Below are 21396 nucleotides of genomic sequence, written 5' to 3'. Positions count from 1 at the left end.
TCCAGTTAGGCCACTTCCACTCCTGTTCCCTATGACGCACATCCAGCCTGCACTGAAAGCAGGCTGGGCAATCAGCTGATTGGCAGGGATCCAAGCGGGTCCCTGGCTATTAACTATTGATGACGTATCCTAAGGTTAGGTCATCAATGGATTTTGCCCGAAAACTGATTTAAAGTGACCCTCATGCTCCCCAGTCTGCTTCTTTTAGGGTCCCTCTTTATTCTTCCAACATGGCTGTGCCGCTTCTGTCACTACTTAATGCACATTGTGCCACAGCTATATGTTACTTCTGATTAGCCAAAGCTGCTCAGGTGAGTAGCACTGGCCAATCATAGCAGTGTGTCATGTCTTAGACCAGTGGTCCCCAACCTTTTTGGCACCAGGGACCGGCTTCAAGCAAGACCATTTTTACAAGGCCCGGCAGGGTTGGGCGGGACATGGGCGGGGCTTTGGTTATAGGGGGCGGGGTTATGAAGGGGTGTTGGAGTTTAGTGCATTCTTATTTAGTTATGACATTAGAATGTCCTGGCAGTACACACATAGGGCAGTGTATAATCTCCCCCCCCCCCCCCCAGCACACACATAGGGCAGCATATAATTTATCTCCCCCACCCCAGTAATAGACAGCCCCCCATCCCTCAGTAATAGACAGCCCCCACCTCTCAGTAATTAGCAGCCCCTCCCCCTGTAATAAGCAGGTCCCCCCCCCAGTAATAAGCAGGTCCCCCCCCCCCCAGTAATAAGCAGGTCCCCCCCCCCCCAGTAATAGGCAGCGCCCCACCCCCAGTAATAGGCAGTGCCCCCCCCCAAGTAATAGGCAGCCTCCCCCCCCAAGTACTAGGCGCCCCCCCCCCAGTAATAGGGCAGCCTCCCCAGTAATAGGCAGCCTCCCCAGTAATAAGCAGCCCCTTCCCCAGTAATAAGCAGCCCCCCCCCCCCCAGTAATAACCAGGTCCCCCCCAGTAAGCAATCCCCCCCAGTAATAAGCAGGTCCCCCCCCCCAGTAATAACCGGTCCCCCCCAGTAATAACCAGTCCCCCCAGTAATAAGCAACCCCATTCCCCTGTAATAAGGACACCCCCCCCCCCCAGTAATAAGCAGGTCCCCCCAGCCAGTAATAGGCAGCCCCTTCCCCTGTAATAAGTAGCCCCCCCCAGTAATAAGCAGCCCCCCCAGTAAGCAATCCCTCCAGTAATAAGCAGGTCCCCCCCCCAGTAAAAGGCAGCCCCCCCCCGTAATAGGCAGCCCCCCCAGTAATAGGCAGCCCCTTCCCCTGTAATAAGTAGCCCCCCCAGTAATAACCAGCCCTCCCAGTAATAGGCAGCCCCTTCCCCTGTAATAAGTAGCCCCCCCCCCCCAGTAATAACCAGCCCTCCCAGTAATTGGCAGCCCCTTCCCCTGTAATAAGTAGCCCCCCCCCCCCCAGTAATAAGCACACCCCCACCCCCAGTAAGCAACCCCCCAGTAATAAGCAGGTCCCCCAGTAGTAAGTAGCCCCCCCAGTAATAGGCAGCCCCTTCCCCTGTAATAAGTAGCCCCCACCCCCCAGTAATAACCAGCCCCCCCAGTAATAGGCAGCCCCTTCCCCTGTAATAAGTAGCCCCCCCCCCCCCCAGTAATAAGCAACCCCTCCAGTAATAAGCAGGTCCCCCCCCAGTAAAAGGCAGCCCCCCCGTAATAGGCAGCCCCCCCAGTAATAGGCAGCCCCTTCCCCTGTAATAAGTAGCCCTCCCCCCCAGTAAAAAGCACACCACTCCCCCCCCCCAGTAAGCAACCCCCCAGTAATAAGCAGGTCCCCCCCTGTAATAAGCAGGTCCCCCAGTAGTAAGTAGCCCTCCCGGTAATAGGCAGCCCCCCCCCCCAGTAATAGGCAGCCCCTTCCCCTGTAATAAGTAGCCCCCCCCCCCCAGTAATAGGCAGCCCCTTCCCCTGTAATAAGTAGCCCCCACCCCCCAGTAATAACCAGCCCCCCCCCAGTAATAGGCAGCCCCTTCCCCTGTAATAAGTAGCCCCCCAACCCATATACTTACCTCCTCCCTGCTGTCGCTCTCTGTCTGCTTGCCCTGACGTCAGCCCGGAACGCTTCCTCCCCGAGTCCTCTCCTGCGGAACTAATGAGCAGGGGACTCGGGGAAGAGTATCCTGGCTGCACAGACGTCAGTGTGTGCGCCGGCATCAGCGCGTTTACCAGCGGGGAGCTGCGGCGCCCCCGCTGGTAATCGCTTCGGTGGTCAGCGGCGTCGGCACGCCGCGGGCCACATAGCACAAGGCAGCGGGCCGGATTCGGCCCGCGGGCCTTGTGTTTAGAGTAAAAGTTCCCGGCGGTGCCGCGGACCGGCGCTAAACACCCAACGGCCCGGCCCCGGTCCGCGGCCCGGCGGTTGGGGACCCCTGTCTTAGACTACCAATGCACCACTAGTGTTCACTGTGCATCTGTCTTGAAAGCATGAAGAGAGGCATAAGAAACAAGCAGTTCGGGAGAAGGAACGGCACTAAATAATATAACTACCTCCATCCAGTCCCTGGACAAATTTTGACCTGGACCTAGCCGGTCTCTTTAGGGAAGAATTGCTAGGATATTTATTACTTTTTTGCGAATTTTCTATGTTTATTGTTCCTTTAATCTCAGATATCTCAGCATATGAAAGAGAACAGATGTACTCACCCCATTTCCATTACATTTCTTAGCGCACTCATCCACTTGCAAGAATGAAATATTCCTGCACTGTCCTTCAAAGCAAATCTGCATAAAATGAAATTACAATGCATTATAAGATTTGGATTGATTCACGCTTTTATCTCCCACCACCTCACACGGCACACGGATATCCTGGAGGGAATTCCCTTCTATCAGAATCATGAGAATATATATTAGAGTGCGTTCATACATAGTGGAATTCAGGGGCGTAACTAAAGGCTCAGGGGCCCTGATGCAAAATATGAGCTGGGGCCCCCCCTCTATCTGTATCTGTACCCGTACCCATACCTAAACCATGCTGCACAGAAACATAACTTGAAGCTTCTGGGCCCCAATGCAAAACCTGTAACAGGGCCCCCAACTATAATGCTTTATTCATAGTACTAGGCTCCCTATTTGGAGAAGAGAGGCCTTATTGGGCCCCTAAGGCTCCTGGGTCCGGGTGCAACCGCATCCCCTGCACCCTCTATAGTTACGCCCCTGGTGGAATTTGGTTATGGGTCGGCACTCCACCCTGCCTACTCGTGCGAAAAGATTCAGGGGGGCGGCGGGGTGGAGCTCTCTCTTTCTCTCTTCCCCCTGCAACCCTCTGCTCGCCCCCCCAAATCTTTTCGCATGAGTAGGCAGTTACTCGAAAAAAGCGATGCTCGTTTGAGTAATTGCTCTAAACGAGTACGTTTGCTCATCTCTAGTCGGCACCAAAATCTATGCTGTGAATTTTGGTGGAGATCTGCACCATGTGGAACCTGTGTGTGACTGATGCAAAGACCTTAGATAGAACTCTTTTGCCTTAGGTCACCTTAACACTGGCGGATTTGCATTGCGGAATCCAGAGCGAGCATCTGCCTCCGTATTCCACAGTAAATGCCGCCTACAGCATGCTATGGAAAAACGCAATTTCCTGCCCATGAGTGGAAACCAATTGCGATTTTCTACTTGCGGAGAAGAAATCGCAACATGCTGCGGTTCTATGCGTCTCCCGTGCGGACGGCTTCCACTGAAGTCAATCAAAGCCGTCTGCCCCGCGACCCTTCTGCACTCATCATTGCGGAACGTTTGTGGGATCCGCGACAACACGGCATAATCTGTACTGTGCGCGCCGGCCGCACGTCTGCGATACAGATCTGGACAGATATGTACTGGTGCCTGGCCGGGCATAGGGTAGGATTTTGCTGCGGGATCCCACCTGCAGAATCCGACCCGGCCTTAGTAAGAGTTTCCAAGTGCAGCAGTGAAGGGGAAGCACTGAGACAGCAGAAAACTTCATGTACAGAGCGGTGATCCCAGCACATGACAGGGAAAGGCACCACTATGTGTATGGGCAACCTTCAAGACTAAGCCCTCATGCACACGGCACGCACGGATTACGCTCGCAGATTTCCGCAGCGGAAATGCTGAAATGATTTTTAAATGCTTGCTGGTGATCGCGGATGCGAAATTGATGTGGATTTTAGTACGGACCTTCCACTGTAGAAAATCTGCACCAATTCGACAACGTGTGAACAAACCCTTAGGCCTCATGTCCACGGGGAAAATCAGGCCCGCTACGGATTCTACATGGAGAATCTGCAGCGGGTCCCTCCTGCCCCGCGGACATGAGCGCTGAAAATAGGAATTTAAAAGAATTTACTCATCCGGAGCGGGCGGGGAAGGTCTTCTCTTCCTCACGGCCGGATCTTCTTTTTCGGCTGGCGGATGAACTCGTCACGCCGGCGGCACGTCGCCGACGTGCCGTGCGCATGCGCCGGGCACATCCGCCGAGCCGAAGCAAGAAAGATCCGGCCGTGAGGAAGAGAAGACCTTCCCCGTCCGCTCCGGATGAGTAAATTCTTTTAAATTCCTATTTTAGGTCTCCCGCGGATCCGGACGGCTTCCATAGGCTTCAATAGAAGCCCGCGGGAGCCGTCCCCGCGGGAGATCCGCACGAAAATGGAGCATGGTCCAGATTTTTTCATGCTCCATTTTTTTTTAAATCACTTTTATTGACCATCCGCGGGTATTTATCTACCGCGGGTGGTCAATGCATCCCTATGGGGTGCGGATCCGCGGGCAGGAGAAGAGTTAAAATCTGCTGCGGATTTTAATTCTTCTTTTGCCCGTGGACATGAGGCCTTATTTATGTTCACACGTAGTGGAAAATCCACAACAAAGTCCGTGTCAATTCCACATCTAAACCGCTTCGAAAAAATCTGATTTAAAATGTGGACTTTACTGCAAATCCGGCGCTGGGGACAAACCCCCTCCTTCCTCTGTCTTCACTCGTCGCCATACACAAGACTGAACGTCTCTTTACAGCCGTGGTGGAACTTTAGATTCTGGGATTTGTTGTGCAGCAAAAAGCTGCGCACGCGGAAATGCCGGGGGAGCGAATAAGCTTCCGCACCCAGCATGCACTGTGCTTTCTAAATTGACAACAAGCAGAGGTCAACGAGTGTCATGTGATGCGAAAGTGGGGTGCCTGTCACCAGGGTAAAGATGGCAGTGGTTGTAGGTGATGGTGCGCGCTGCAGTCTTAGTGCTGGTAGTATGTGTCAGTGGGCGCCCATTTGTACGCGATGTGTTTATGCGCTCCGTTAGGTCCTAGTTATTTATTTACAGCAGTGGCTGAAATCAGCTGCTGATCTGCACCAAAATCTGCACCGTTCTTGATGCAGAATTGTAGGTGGATTTTCCAATGCAGAAAATCCGCATCAGTTTCCGCTACGTACGAATGTACCTTAACCCTTTCCAATCCACTGTCTGACCTCTAAAGACATTATGATTTAAGGCTGTACAGCTCTGATGTTGTAAGACGTCCGTCGGGGTTCTCTTACTGTATATTGCCAGCCTCTCTGCTGTCGGAGCCTATCCAACGTGTCACCTCATGCAGTACCGGCTTTAGCCAGCAGATAGCGCCATTGTATAATGACAGAAAAAGAGTAAGCCCCCTAGAAAAACCAGGATACAAATTGGATTGGAAAGAGTTAAGGCTGAATTCACAACACACATCAGGCAGCGCACAGATACCCAATGTGCCGGGTCCGTGAAAATCAGACAGTACATGGATGGCTATGCCATTCCCATCCATGGAAATGCAAATAAATGTAATTATTATTAATACATGCAGCAATTTGTTTTCACGTGGCTATTATGGGTCCATGGAATACCCAAACACCACGAGAAATACATCAGACTGACAAAACCATTACACAAGTCTCAGTTGCTCATTAGGGAGACTAGACATTTCCAGAGCTGACACAGTGGAGTAAACTAATAGCTCAGATCACATTAACCCTTTCCAAACCACTGTCTGACGTCTAAAGACATTATGATTTAAGGCTGTACAGCTCCGATGTTGGAAGACGTCCGTTGGGGTTCTCTTACTGTAATTTGCCAGCCTCTCTGCTGTCGGAGCCTATCCAACGTGTCACCTCATGCAGTACTGGCTTTAGCCAGCAGATAGCGCCGTTGTGTAATGGCAGAAAGAGTAAGCCCCCTAGGAAAACCAGGATACAAATTGGATTGGAAAGGGTTAAGGCTGGGCTCACACGAACCCTGTTATTCCCTGCTTTCGAGTTTTTTTCCGCACGGATGATACACTATGCATACGTGTACTTTCCACGCATCCACGACCATTTGCTTTTACTTTCTGTGATGAATCGCAGGTCTTCCGCTGCAGATATCTGCATGCGGAATCCGACCCGTTCGTGTGAGCTACTGATGTATTTCACAGAGGATTTCCTAGACCGGATACAATGGTAACAAGTAGAGTATTACGTCTATAGAGATTTTCAGCCGCCTGATGTAAACAAAATCGTTTCCATTTATTGATAGCGAACAGAGATCTTGACAATGTTGAGAAATTGAAGCCAAAAGTGTATTAGAAATTTGCAGAACACGTCTTTATGCGATAATCTTACATTATTTATATACAACTTGAGCCCATCTATAGGACATTCGATAGATAGAAGCCCTGGGGAGAGCATATCTGACCTGATTCACTCCACATTTAGTGCCAGAAAGGACGAGGCCTGGATCCATCATATCCTCCTCTTCTGTTACTCTGTAAACATGTGTCCCCCTGCACAGGATGCGTCTCCCCTGCACCGAAATAGTGGTGTCTATTGCCACTGCACTGTGCTCTATGGGCTTATAGGCAGAGCTGGAGCATTGGATCTTCCCGCACTTGGCGTGTCTAGAAGAAAAAAACAATTAGACCTAAAGGACTTGTTCTAACTATACATGTCCTTCTGCTTCCTTGCCAGCCACGTAGTAACTGAACCATTCCATAGCTATGCTTAAAGAGTTTGTTCACCACTATTCTGAAGCCAGGATGGACTCCTATCTGCAAGGGGTACCGAGCTGTGGGGTGATCTACCCCTACATACCCCTCCCTTATAGTGCACATACACCCCTCAACACTGAAATTGCAACACCAAGAAGGAAAGGTTGTGGAATTAAGGAAATTGCAGGATTGATCGACATGTTAATGATATGCAAATTATATAAAATGGAACAAACTATTCAAAACATCTCGATTCAGTATGGAGTATGAGCGCCGCATACAGAAGTGCACGCAGTTATACGCCTTGTCGTGCTATGAATGAGGTTACTAATGGTTGTCTGAGGAAGGTTCTGCCACGCTGAACGCAGTTGGGCATGTGAATCATCAAGATGGGTGCTTGCAGCTCCTTTTTGCATATGCCAACCAATGACGTCCCAGATGTGTTCGATGGGAGACAGGTCCGTAGACGCTGCAGCCATGGTAGCACATCTAGGCCACGCAGGATGCTCACAGTTGCCCAACTTGTGGCCTGTTGTGTGGAAAAACAGCTCTGGGGACATTTCAGAGAAATAGCGGCACTGCTGGTTCCATGACCCAATCAATCTAACACTGAGTTATTAGGGTACCTGGAAAGGAGACTAGAGGGGTCCGGCTACTCTGCATTATACCACCACACACCATAATCCCCGGAGAAGGACTGGTGTGACATTCCCTCATGAAGGCTTCTTCATGGCGTTACCCATGTGGTCTCCAGACCAATCTACGGCTATCATTGCGTCCAAGATAAAAGATGACAGACTCCATTCCAGCCTCTATTGCCGTCTTGCTCTGCACCATGAGAGCCCTGAGGTCAGTGGAACATCCGTCGCTGGACGTCTGGCTCATAGACCAATGTCATGCAAGCGCCTTCTAATGGTTTGTGTAGACGCTGGACGACGCTCCAGGCCGGGGGGTGACCTCCAATTTCACTCTCAGCACAGAATGGATCACCATGCGCCATTCTTCGGATCTGATGATCTACATATGCAGAGCTTCGCTTCTGTGCACCTCCTACTGTCATTCGAGTTTGTTGTTGTCCCCCTAACCACTGGGACACAACTTTGCAGAGTGCTGACATCCCGGCCTACACACATGGAGATCTGCCAGAGTGATAAACCATGGTCTCTCAGCTGAACGATTCTGTCCGTCTCAGTTTGCAGCAAGAAGTGATTACTGGCAAGTGAACGAACAGGAGGCATCGCACAATCATACCCCAAGTTTATTATAGCATATCACATACTGCTCATTCATTATTCTTCTGGTCTCATTCGCTTTGCATTACCACACTGCCCACTCACTTGGTTTCGCATTTCCTGTATTCTCCATTCATATCTCGCCCACAATTGCCGTACTGATCACCAGCTGCATTGATCCTTTCAAAACACACATCTGGTGCAATGCTGGCTCCTGTAATACAAACATATGGCAATTACTGGTATATATCTATCCATATATATTAGCATGAGTTAAGCTGGTAATGTGTAAAAGCTATTCCGTATAACGTACATTACATAGCCACTTTATTAGAGACAGCAGCCCTTTCATGATGGGGCTTCCCTGTATGGAGATTATCCCGGTGACACCGAAGTGCAGCATAAAATCACGTGACAAGTTTTCCGTGGATCAGTTTCAGTGTGAATCCACATTAGATGGAACATACAGTGATCTGAGTAACTTCCAACTAGGCCTGGTCATTGGTGCTAGACTAGCCAGGGTCAGGATTTCACTGCCAACCTTGTGGGGTATTCTTGTACGGTGGTGTACAGAGTGTACCGAGAATGAGGGGATCAAGAAAAAACATCCAGTGAAAGAGGATCGTCAACGAAAGGGGTCAGAGGAGGATGTCAAGAATCGTTCTGATGAACAGGCGGTGCAGCCAAATCCAACACTAGTGCTCCAATTACCATGTCCGAATGCACAACGTATTGTTCCTTAACATGGATAGACCATAACAGCAGCTCATTGATGAAAGGGATTAGAGGAGGATGTTAAGAATCGTTCTGATGAACAGGCAGTACACAGTCAAGCAAATTACATCTGAATGCAACACTGATTCTCCAACTAAAGTGTTCGACTGCACAACTTGTCATTCCTTAACACGGATGGGTTATAACAGCAGACAAGCAGTTCCAAAGCTGTAACTGTCTTAGAGAAACATAAAAGCAAGACTCCGGTGGGCAAAAGAGTGCGAAAATTGGATCACTGAGCAGTGGAAAAACATCACCTTGTCAGATGGATCCAAATTTTCGTTACACCATACTGATGGGAGGTCAGAATTTGGCACAAGCAGCATGAATCGATGAACCCTTCCTGTCAGCTGTTCAACACGTCTGTACCGCCATCTAATTTTCAACAACTACAAGAAACTTCCTGTCCGCATGGGCCAATATTGCTGCAGAACAATTTCAACACCTACTGAAATGTATGCCCTGACGGACTGCTGTAGTTCTAACGGCCATCGGGAGTCCAATGCGCTACTAGCTGGCAGTCTCTTATAAAGCAGCTACACAGTGTACATTTTTATATGTTATTAGGTTAGTACTGTGTAAAAGCTGTTGCACACATCGTGCTAGATAACCCCTTAGATATATTCATAGACGTATATATATACATTTATACATCTAGTGACATTTTCATTCAAGCTTAGAACAGTCTCCATGACCCGGCTCACCGTTTCCCCAGAGCTGCCGGCACTGCTGCTGGTGGGTAAGACATCTCCCGTTGTAGCAAAAGGCTTCTCCGTTCTGGCAAGACGTTCCATCCAGCTGGAAGGAGTTGGAAGGACAAACAGGAGAATGTCCGGTGCAGAATTCTGGAAGGTCGCAGGCCCTGGATGTCTTCCGACATGGGAACCCAGGTGGCTTCAGCTAATGAGGAATTTTACACACAGGGATTACGCTACACGTGTTTGCCATAAAGTCCAAGTGTTTACAGAGCGCTTCGCTTTATTTGTCAGATGTACAGATGCTTTTTCTATTATTTATAATGTTTGGATAACACAGGAGAGACGTCTTACTCTGCATTCGTGGCAGCAAGTCCCGTGAGCGCATTCAGCCCCTGGCATCAGCGAGCACGTGGTGGCATTACAGCATGGGTTATCGCATTGCTACAAATAGAGAAGGTGAACAAGTAAGGAGCGGTCAGATATTAGGTGGCCGAATGACCACTTGGCATCATCAATCAGCACACATGCAGTTAATGTCCTCCCTAAAAGCTGCTGTATGTTGGTACACAGTTGTTGCTGCTCCATAGAAACATACCAATCATGTATAATGCTAGGACTACAAGGTGACTTTGGTCGTACAACATCAGGTCTCAGACAACTAATTTGTCTGTGACTTGCCGTCGCTCGACCATTTTAGAGCTGCGATCTTGCCGTTAGCAAAACCACAAAATTGCAAACATGTTGCAAACAAGTTGCAGTCACACGAGGCTTCCTTCATCCACAAAGCCCTCCACAGTGCAGCGCCCCCTATATCGCCTCCCTCATCTCAATCCATCACCCAGCCCGCACCCTCCGCTCTGCTAGCGAAACCAGACTGAGCGCCCCTTTAATTCGAACTTCTCATTCCCGCCTCCAAGACTTCTCCAGAGCAGCACCGGTCCTCTGGAATGCGCTACCAAAGGATACCCGGGCAATCCAGGACTCGCAGAACTTCAGGCAAGCTCTAAAAACGTACCTCTTCAGGGAGGCATACCGCATTCCCTAAACAAACCCCTTTGTACTCCGCCTGATAACATGCTCCCTGACCTACCGACTGCAGTCCCTGCTAGCTATCATAAACCGCTCCTGTAGTCATACTGTTTCTGCCGTCACACAGCTAAATGTCTGACCATTGTCTATGTGTATAGCATTCCTCACTCTCCACCTCGTCATACAGTGCACATCTCCAGCCCCTTTACCTTCTGTATCACCCCATTACTTGTAGTATGTAAGCTCGTTGGAGCAGGACCCGCACCCCTATTGTTTCCATCAACTGATTACTATGTAACCGTGGTTCTGTAATTTTAGTATTTTTTGTCTTTCTGTATCCCCCCCGTCTATGTAAGCGCTGCGGAATATGTTGGCACTATACAAATAAAGTTTATTATTAGTATTATTACTTGCATTGTAGTCTATGCTGGCAGCGTCCGCTGCAACTTGCAACTTGATTTTGTAAGAGTCATGCCAGTCGCATTAGGTTGCGCATCACATCGCGATCCCATTGACTACCATTAAATGCAACGTTACAATCTGACACTGGAATCCTAATGTCATGAAACCAAAGTCACCATGTAGCCCAAGCCTTACTCCCTTCCATCTTCCCCTCCACATCAGATTCCAAGGAGGAGGAGCAGCAATCATGAAGCACATCAGTCTGCCAAGGAGCTGTACACAAAAAACAACAGGATGTTAATATGACTTGATCAAAACTGTTTGCAAAAGTGCACAAATAACACCACAGCTGGCTGGTGGCCGGGGCGCTGGCCACCAGCTTGTACGAGGCACACCAGGCAGATGTAGGCTAGGGGTTATCGCCCCCCTTAGATCCGCCTGATAAGAGAATTTTCTTCCTTCATGCGGCAGGATCTTGTGGAGCTACATGAAACATCCTCCTCCTGGCTCTGTCCCCTCCCCTCTGATATTCCAAACTGTTGCAGTCAGTACATCGGCGCCCTAGCTATACAATCACTTAGCTCTGCTACTGTATGTATGTACTGAGCTTGATTCTGGGGTTGTAGTTGTTATGAGCTTGGTTCTGGTATTGTATCTACATGAGGAGGTTGGTTTGTGCTGTATTAATGTTAGGAGCTTGAATCTGGTGCTGCATTTATGTTATAAGTTTGGGTCTGGTTCTGTATGTATGGTATCAACTTGGTTCTGGTGCTGTATTTATGTTATGAGTTTGGGTCTGGTTCTGTATGTATGGTATCAACTTGGTTCTGGTGCTGTATTTATGTTATGAGTTTGGTTCTAGTGCTACACTTATGGTATAAGCTTGGTTCTTCGTGCTGTATTTATGGTATGAGCTTGGTTCTGGTGCTATATTTATTCCCTGAGCTGTTCTGGGGTAGGCATGCTGCTAACTTGCAGCTTTCTGCAGAAGGTACACTGCCTATCAGTGCAATATACATAGTTTTTTTCTTATAATGGAGGGCACCCTATACGATTCCGCGCAGGGTGCCATTTAATCTAAGCCAGCACTGCATACTCCAGATACCACCTCCTACCTCTTGATCTCCACAATCACACTGCTCTCCCTCTTCCAAGAAACCATTTCCACAGCGTGCTCCTCCATAAAGGGTCTTGGTGTCTGGGGTGTTGCTGAGGCACATTCCTCCTCCTGAGCGTAAGAAGCGGTCCAGTTCCCGTCGATTACAGGTGTTGAACACTCTGGGAAATGGGTGCCTGAAAAAGCACAGAAAATATATTACTGTCGTCCCTTTTCATTACTTTGCTGCTGTCAATCGCTCATTCTTTCTGCGACCAATACTATCCCATACCCATGACCACCGGCATCTATTACCCCAAAGGGCAAAAGCATATTACTAGAGGGAACCATCCATGAGGTTTGGCAAACATTTCAACTATAGCAATGCCCTTTCCCAACTGCAAGGGGCAGGATTTTGTCAGATATATATTACTTTTTTGATGTTTGCATTATCCATGTGTAGCTGGGGGGTGGAAGAGGTGGGGGGGTGTCACGCTGCACTATAGCCAGAGGGTGGACTGTCTCAGAAATATAAGGGCATTAAGTGAGGTCACATAATTATATAGCGTCATTCCGTTAACAACTGCAGTTGTTTGCTTCAATGCATCCTTGCAGTTATCGGAAAGTCAAGTGACCGGTTTTGTATCTAAAGTACAGATGTAGCAAAAGCTAACTTAACAGTGGAGATGAGCGAGCACGCTCAGATAAGCCAGTTACTCGAGCGAGCCTCACTCTTCTCGAGTAACTGCTTACTGGTCCGAGCGTGCTCGGGGGGCGGCGGGGGGGGTAGCGGGAGGGAGAGAGAGAGAGATCTCTCTCACTCTTTCCCCCGCTAACCCCCGCTGCCCCCCGAGCACACTCGGACAAGAATGCAGTTACAATAACATTTAGTACAATAGTGTAAATCAAGTTATCATAATGCTCCAGTCATGTTAATGGCTGCTACATCTGCATATAAAATACGTCACACAACTGATGTCTTGTGGCATGCATTAATTGGTTGCAGACTTGCTTTATAAGGCTTTAACAGTCTACTCACCCAGTAGCAGCAGCCATGATGCAGCCACCGTCTTCTGGTTTTGCTGTGCAACAACCGGCAGCGTCATGGCTCATTCCAAAATTATGTCCCATTTCATGGGCCATTGTGGCTGCAACTCCAATCGCATTATCTGAGTGATCCTGCGGTAACATAACTAGATTATACAACGCTGACAAAAAAATAATGCACCAAGGAGGATCTGCTGGAATCGGATGAAACTTTATATATGTGAATGTAATGAGGATATATGTGAGCGAGTACAATATCAGAGCAAAAGTTTAGGTTTATTGCACATTTACCCACACTGGGCAAAATGTCTTCAGGTGCGTCGTAGAGGCACGCCTAGCAGTCAACGATCTATCAACAAGAGGTACACTACACAAAAGTAGCTTCTACGAGCCTTTTTTATAGGGTAATGGGGGAAGCAGTTTTAGAGCCTCTGGTGCAAAATCTAATCATGCCACAACTGTAATTATTTTGCAACAATCTGACATTTCTGTCTGGCTGCATTATTGTTTTTGTCAATGAGAGTATAGTGACGGATGAAATACAATATCAAATAGAAAGAGGGGGGAATATCTAAAGAAGAATATAATGCGGTCTGCATAAACTGTGGGGTAAGTGTCAGAAAAGCTAAAGCTAATAATGAATTGAGGATGGCAAAAGAGGCCAAAAGCAATAAAAAAGGATTTCGGGGGAATGTGAAAAGAAAAGTCAAAGATACTATAGGATGTTTACAGGATGAAATTGGTGAATTGGTTAAAAATAATGTTGAGAAGGACGAACTTTTAAATTCCTATTTTGTACTTCTTTTATCTCGAAAAGCAAATGGAACATCAGCTGATCTTCCCTGTGCTATTAGGGGAATACAAGAATGCAGGCTATATATAAGCATAGAGATGGTGAGGTAAGACTTAGCTAACTTAAATGAATTCAAGTCTCAAGGTCCAGATGAATTACATACCCGGACACTGAAGGAAGCAGCAGATTTAATTGCTGAACTATTTGTCGTAATATTTAAAAATTCGCAGAGAACAGAAGTCCCAGAAGATTGGAGAAGGGCAAATGTTATCTCTATCTTCAAAAAAGTGAAGAAGGTGAATCCAGGAAACTACAGGCCTGTGAGCCTGACTTCTATACCAGGAAAGATCTTTGAACACATTTTAAACAGCATGTATACAAGTACTTGGATGAGAATGGAGTAATTAACCAGAGCCAGCATGGGTTTGTAACAAACAAGTCATGCCAGACGAATCTAATTTCCTTCTATGACAGAATCAACAACTGGGTTGATCAGGTAAATGCAGTAGATATACCGGCAGTATATCTTGACTTTAGTAAAGCATTTGACAAAGTATCTCGTACCATACTTATTGAAAAAAATGACCAAATATGGGATTGACAAGGCAACTGTTAGGTGTATTCACAACTGGCTGAGTGATCGTACTCAAAGAGTGGTCATAAATGGCTGCACATCCAAGTGGAAGAATGTATCAAGTGGGGTACCACAAGGCTCTGTCCGAGGCCCAGTGTTGTTCAACATTTGGATAAATGATCTGGAGAAGGGAATTGATAGGAAACTGATCAAATTTGCAGATGACACAAAGCTAGGAGGTATAGCTTACACTAGAGAAGAGAGAGAGGATTCAAAAAGATTAAGACAAGTTTGAACAGTGGGCGGCAACGAACACAATCGTTTTTTAAAGGGAGAAGAGCAAAGTCCTACATCTCGGTAAGAAAAATTTTAAAAAAGCACATACAGAATGGGCAGAATTGAGCTAAGCAGCACATGTAAAACAGACGGGTATACTAATAGATCACAGAGTGAACATGAGTTAACAGTGTGATACAGCAGCAAAAGAGGTAAACACAATTTTGGGATGTATTGGCTGCATTCAGACGAACGTATATCGGCTCGGTTTTCACGCCGAGCCGATATACGTTGTCCTCGTGTGCAGGGGGGCGGGATGGAAGAGCCAGGAGCAGGAACTGAGCCCCCGCCCCATCTCTGCCTCCTCTCTGCCCCTCTGCACTATTTGTTCTGAGGAATTAGCCCCGCCCCCGGCCCGCCTCTCCCCAGTTCCTGCTCCTGGCTCTTCCATCCTCCCCCCCCCCCGCACACGAGGACAACGTATATCGGCTCGGCGTGAAAACCGAGCCGATATACTGTACGTTCGTCTGAATGCAGCCTTAAGAGAAGTACAGAGTCTAGATGACGTGAGGTAATTATCCATTGTACTCTTCCTCAGTCCAACCTCATCTGGAATACTGTGTCCAGTTCTGGGCACCCCACTTTTAAAAATACATTGATAAAGTGGAACAAGTGTAGAGAAGAGTTACCAGGATGGTGAGCGGTCTGCAAACCATGTGCTATGAGGAATGGTTAAAGGATCTTGGAATGTTTAGCTTGCAAAAAAGAAGGCTGAGAGGAGGCTTAATAGCTGTCTACAAATATCTGAAGAGCTGTCACACTGCAGAGGGATCAGCCCTATTCTCATTTGCAAAAGTAAAGGCTAGAAGCAATGGGATGAAACTGAAAGGGAGAAGACACAAATTAGATATTAGAAAAAACTTTCTGACAGTGAGGTGATCAATGAGTGGAACAGGTTACCACGGGAGGTGGTGAGTTCTCCTACAATGAAAGTCTTCACATAGAGGCTAGATAGACATCTGTCTGGGATGATTTAGGGTATCCTGCATTTAGCAGAGGGTTGGACCCGATGAACCTAGAGGTCCCCTCCAACTCTACCATTCTATGACCAACTAAAACTGTACATAAATGAACCACAGACATAAAACTCAAATTGCTACTTAATACTAACAATAAAAATGTTTAAGGGTTGTCAAACATCCTCACCATATTTACACCCCCAGACTGATAAGAAGAGCACATCGCCTGCAGTGGAGCCAGTCCTATTGTGGTACCATGGAAAGTGCGCCCTCTGCAGAACACAGATGGGAAAATGTTACAGACAAGGCTGAACAATTACTTTCTTGATTGATTTCTTATATAAAAAAACAGACAAATTTCCATTCATCCTGTCCTGTAATGATGAGGTAGGTGATCACTCTTCGCAGTGGCTTTCTGTTCTGGCTATAATGGGGACGTATCAAATACAGTCCCCCTCTATTAGGTCCACATGGTCTAATAGAGCATTTAGAGAGGGATGATCCTGGAGCATAATCCATACTTCCCACTCCCATCTCCAAGGACTTTTCTTGAGCTGCACCAGTTCCCTAGAGTGTGTTACTCCAGAAATTGAGATTAATCATCAATTTTACACATCTCTTTATAGAAGCCTAACACATCACTAATCTAATGGCCCATTTAGACACGATTATCGATCAAAATTCACGCAAAAGCCGTCTTTTGAGTGATAACGCTATGTCTAAATGTGCCCATCTTTCAGTTTTCAGCCGAGCGATGGTTTTCAGTTCTGCTTGAAAACCATCGTTCAGCAGAACAGCTGATAAGCAAGACCACACTCTATGCTCTGCCCGCGGAGAGCAGATTACAGCTGATAACATTGTATCAGCTGTTCTTAGCTGTCAGCCCCGCCAGCAGATCAAAGCGAAAGTAATCAGGAAACAGTGGGGGGGGGGGGGGGGTCTGTTTCCTGCCGACAACTCCCAGCAGCTCACAAGCTGCTACTTGGTACTAATAGGCATTAGTGCCAAGTAGTAGTTTATGCAAAATGATCGCTTAAAAGCCATCTTTTGAGCGATCATCTTTGAAACGTAAATGCACCCTAACTCTTCTAGGTTTATCGCTTTTCTGCATTGCTCCTCAAAATCCAACCCCCTTCATCCAACTGCGTCCCCCACACCTGATACACCCTAATTAACTTCATATCTGTATAGACACAGATACTGGCTGGTGAGCGGTTCATACAGCTTTATACATACTACCCTATTTATATAAAGGAGGCCGGACCATTACAGGGAAGAAGCAGTTTTAACTCTTGTGTCACCCCTATGTCCTCACAGACTAAGCACTTCCAGTCAGGGCTCTCATTCCTATTGTTTAAGTTGTTTATTAGTTTAAGGCCAGTTTCAGATAAGGTATTCTAACATGTCCATAATACAGATGTATATTACAAACGTGTTACAGATGACATTACAACCGTATGTCATCAGTATATGACCTGTATTTCCCTCAGTATATTTTATTTTCTAATGGACAAATACAGATTGCCCAATAGAAAAAAATTGCAATACAGAGTCAAATACAAAAAAAAGGTCATGTTGCATTTTCAAAAAATGGCTGTGAAAAATCTAGATACATAGATTTACATCTGCTCCGTATTACAGTAAAACCTGGACAAATACAGAGCTAAATTATGCTCATTTGAAAGTGACTTTATGCTGAATTTCGGGTCTGATTTTCTCTGCAGCCTCAGATTTATAGTGCTGCAGAATATGTTCTAGAAATAAACATTTTTACTATTATTTTTTATGACTGCTGATATTGTTGGCTGGCGAACCTGGGCTATTGGCACCCTCGTTATCACCATGTGACTAAGAAAGCGGAGGACAGTATGAGAAACCCTGTGGAAAACGAGAGGGGAGAAGCTAGCCAAGTGCTCAAAGTACCATAGGAGTGGCGGGGCAGGGTCTTCCACCCATGTACAGAAGTGTGCTGATGTATTCCTGACCTGCTAAGGTGGGATAGCACTTGGAGGGGTGCAATCACTCGATCACTATAAGCGCCACAAGCTTCCCAGACAAGGCACAGTCTGGAGACAGGTGTGAAACTGCTGAAGTGACCAGAGTCAGTGAGGACTAGGCTAAGTAATGATTTATGGACTAAAGTACAGCAGGCAGTACACTCGATAATTGGATCCACATTTACACTTATAATAACCGCAACTCCATATTATATTATCTATCTTTATATATATTTTCAAACACACCTGATGCAATGAAGCCCTTGATTAGTTACATCAGGTGTACTTGAGACTACAGGCTTATGCAGATGTGCGTATATCGGTCGGGTTTTCGCTTACAAATATGGATCCAATTAGAGGGGGCGGAGCCAAGCCCCTTCCCCCTCTAATTGCAAACAGAGGTGCTGGGCGGAGAGAGGGCGGGAGCTCAGTGCACTAGCTCCCAGCCCCTCTTACCTCCTCCCCTTGCAGAGAGGGGCAGCGTATATCGTCCGGGCTTGAAAACCCGACCGATATACGCACGTCTGCATAAGCCCTTGCAGAGAGGGGCAGCGTATATCAGTTGGACCTGAAAACCCGACCAATATACCGACGTCTGAATAAGCCCTACATCTGATTTGCTGGTGTATGCTCTTTGTGCTCTTATGAGAGATTCTACTCAGGGGTTGAATAATTCTGAGACTGCAGTAGTCATTAAAAGTGGTATTTTCCATTGAATTTGGAGAAACCGCTTGTTATATTAGTTGTGTTGAGCTATTTGCAAAAAAAAAAACAACAATCAAACCAGAACAATTCAAAGAGGTGAAAGTTTATAAATTTGACAAAAAAAACTACTTTGTAATGAGGATTGAATAATTTTGATTGCAACTATAGATCAGCATTTCGTGTAATGACGGCCATATTAGTGGTTATCCAGCTTCTGCAGCAAATATAGCATAAAAAGCATTTGTATTACTAGAATCTGGAGACTTTCTCCTACACCCATCCTGTGTATAGAGGCCTGTACCCGTCTCCCGCCTTTTGCCTACGCCCCCATCTTATGTGCCCCAGTGCTGGAATTCTTGGCATTGTGATGTACCATGTCTGGGGGTTACGGCACTTAGACAGGGATGCCAAACTTATTATGTAAGGGAGAGGAAGTTTGGGGATTTCCTTGCATCAGGCTAAATACTGCAATCTAAGAACCCAGCATATTGATACGCGCATTTACTATGCTGTTAATTTAATACCTCTTCATTATCTAATTTATTGCCTTTATTCATTAAGTGCAGCGATACACAAAGAATGTAGATACATGTACAGGAACCTGGGAGCTGGTGAGCATAAAAAAATACATTCCCTGCTTCCGTCACCTTCCCTAAGGGTGGCTTCAGACGAGCGTGTATTTTGTGCGTCTATTATCCCCAATGCATTCCCTATGATGTGTGCACATGTCCGTGCTTTACAGGCGTGTGCCTGCAAAGATAGGACATGCGTGCACCATAGGGAATGCACGCATTGTTTTCAATGGAGCTGCGGCTGCTGCCAGCGGCTCTATTGAAAACAATGGTCTGCCGGCACTCCTGCATTGTTTTTAGAGAAGAGCTTTACATATAAGCCCTTCCCTGAAAAACAAAAATTTTAGTGTGAAAAAAAAAAAAAAGTAAACTTACCCTCCGCTGCTGCTGGCCCCGCGCGGGGATGGAAAACACGTCTGCCGCATGTGTCAGATGTTTCCTTCATCCCCGCTAATAAGAATTCCCTGCTGCTACACCTGCCACATCTGTGACAGATGCAGCAGAGGAATTCTTCAATTCTCTACCGCAGCAGTCACACATGATAGCGGCAGTAGAGGATTCTGCTGCTGGCACCCTTTCAATTGCTTTCAAGGAAGGGCTTTAAATAGCCCTTCCCTGAAAATCCTGTAAAAGTGCTGTAAAAAAACAAAATAAATTCTCACCTTGCTTCAGCTGTGGGGCACAGTCGCGGCTTCTCCTGCTGTCCCCTGCACTGTGGTGCTGATTTATCAGCAGCCAGGGATTTAAAATCCCCGCCTGCTGAAAGAGCTGATTGTGATTGGCTGAGGTGCTCAGCCAATCACAGGCAGCTCTTGCCCGTCATTCATTCGGAGTTCACCGTGGAAAGATTCCATGTGAATTCCGCCTCTAAAATCTGCATCAAAATCAGTCTTCCAATGACCTAAAAGGTAAAATGGTCTTTTTTGTGTGGGCATCATCAGCACTGCTTGGGGTCTTCCCAATATACACTGCTCTAATATCACAGCGATGGTTTAATAAGGTATATAGTAGAGATGCCCTTACGTTATCAGCTGTGCATTGTCATGAGGGGTCTGCAATAGGAGCTTTCTTCTCCAAGACAAAAAGGCACGTAAGGTGGCGTATGGATTTTCGGACACATTGCATTTATCTCCTGTTGTCCAGATCTCCAATCCGACCAGTGCAATGCGAATCTTCAGCGCCCTGTAAAACTTTAGATAGCCCATATAAGGATGACTAAAACAGTAAGTCTTCCTAGTTATTAACATACATGGCAGATGAAGATGTAACATGGGATACCTAATACAGAGGAAGCTCACACAGCTACCACGGGGCCCTACAAGGAAAGGAGGCCAGCTCTAGTTTTCCCCAATGGGTGGAGGGAAGTCGAATAAAGCTTGTAACATTATAAGACGAGATAATATTGGAGCAGGGTCAACATCCACCAACTCTCAAAGGGTGAGATGTTCAGTGGGTGAAGAAGCATTGGACATACCCACTTAATGGGGAAGATGTGATGGTAAGCGCCAGTTTAAATTTTGGGCTGTTGTCTCTCTATAATACCCCTGCATACACTGCAGCAATAGTAGGTAAATGTAATGTTCACAGCAGGGGTGCACATATCACTTGTACAGCTGGTTCAGCTGCACAGTGGCCCTGGGGGTAAAAAGGGGTTCACAGCCGAATGGTGCCCCACCTCCTGACTTACAGATGCCGCTGCCCCCCCCATCCCCTGGAAGGTCGGGCAAGGTGTGGGCAATAACTCCATCCAGCATCAGTCTCTTCATGACACAAGACTGCCAGATGTCGCTCTATACTTGATTTCTTCCCTTGGCTCTTGAGTACATTTTGTTCCGAGTTGGGGGAAAGACTCAGGTATACAATGCACATAGGGGCATCTAGAAGTCCTGTATGGGCTACAGAAGGGGGGCACTTTCATTAAGTGGGGTTTATTAGGCGCACTATCAGGATGGCGAGACTGCGAAGAAACAAGTCATGGCTGGAAGAAGTCTTCATGGTGGTCTGGACCCAGATAAGAACAATAGTTCAATTAGAGAAGATGCCACCTGAGATAACTTGAAGTAACTCCATCGTAATCACTATCACTGTGTAGAACTAGTATCTGGCTATTTGGTGACTGCAGAATCTGGAGGTATACTAGAGCTGAGCCACTATTTATGAACTTTCCATGTTATAAAAAAGTGTCTAATAAAATATGTGTATATAATGTTTTTGGAGGAAA

The 21396-nt window shown here is 46.8% G+C and overlaps 1 protein-coding gene across 1 annotated transcript in view; it reads right to left on the bottom strand.

Moving 5' to 3' along the window:
• ADAM19 (ADAM metallopeptidase domain 19) overlaps nucleotides 1–21396 on the bottom strand; it is a 95837-nt gene that overhangs the window by 12965 nt on the left and 61476 nt on the right. Inside the window, exons 9-17 of the mRNA XM_066589199.1 lie at nucleotides 20199–20365; nucleotides 16089–16173; nucleotides 13232–13371; nucleotides 12212–12389; nucleotides 10017–10106; nucleotides 9672–9867; nucleotides 8299–8407; nucleotides 6670–6871; nucleotides 2665–2742 (exon numbers count right to left, since the gene is read on the bottom strand). Of these exons, the coding sequence (XP_066445296.1) occupies nucleotides 2665–2742; nucleotides 6670–6871; nucleotides 8299–8407; nucleotides 9672–9867; nucleotides 10017–10106; nucleotides 12212–12389; nucleotides 13232–13371; nucleotides 16089–16173; nucleotides 20199–20365 (1245 nt within the window). The remainder of the gene's footprint in view (nucleotides 1–2664; nucleotides 2743–6669; nucleotides 6872–8298; nucleotides 8408–9671; nucleotides 9868–10016; nucleotides 10107–12211; nucleotides 12390–13231; nucleotides 13372–16088; nucleotides 16174–20198; nucleotides 20366–21396) is intronic.

This window comes from Eleutherodactylus coqui, chromosome 2 (assembly GCF_035609145.1).
Source record: "Eleutherodactylus coqui strain aEleCoq1 chromosome 2, aEleCoq1.hap1, whole genome shotgun sequence".
NCBI classification, from domain to species: Eukaryota; Metazoa; Chordata; class Amphibia; order Anura; family Eleutherodactylidae; genus Eleutherodactylus; species Eleutherodactylus coqui.
Note: the sequence above shows the minus strand (reverse complement) of the source record. Positions and strands in the feature narration are given on the sequence as shown.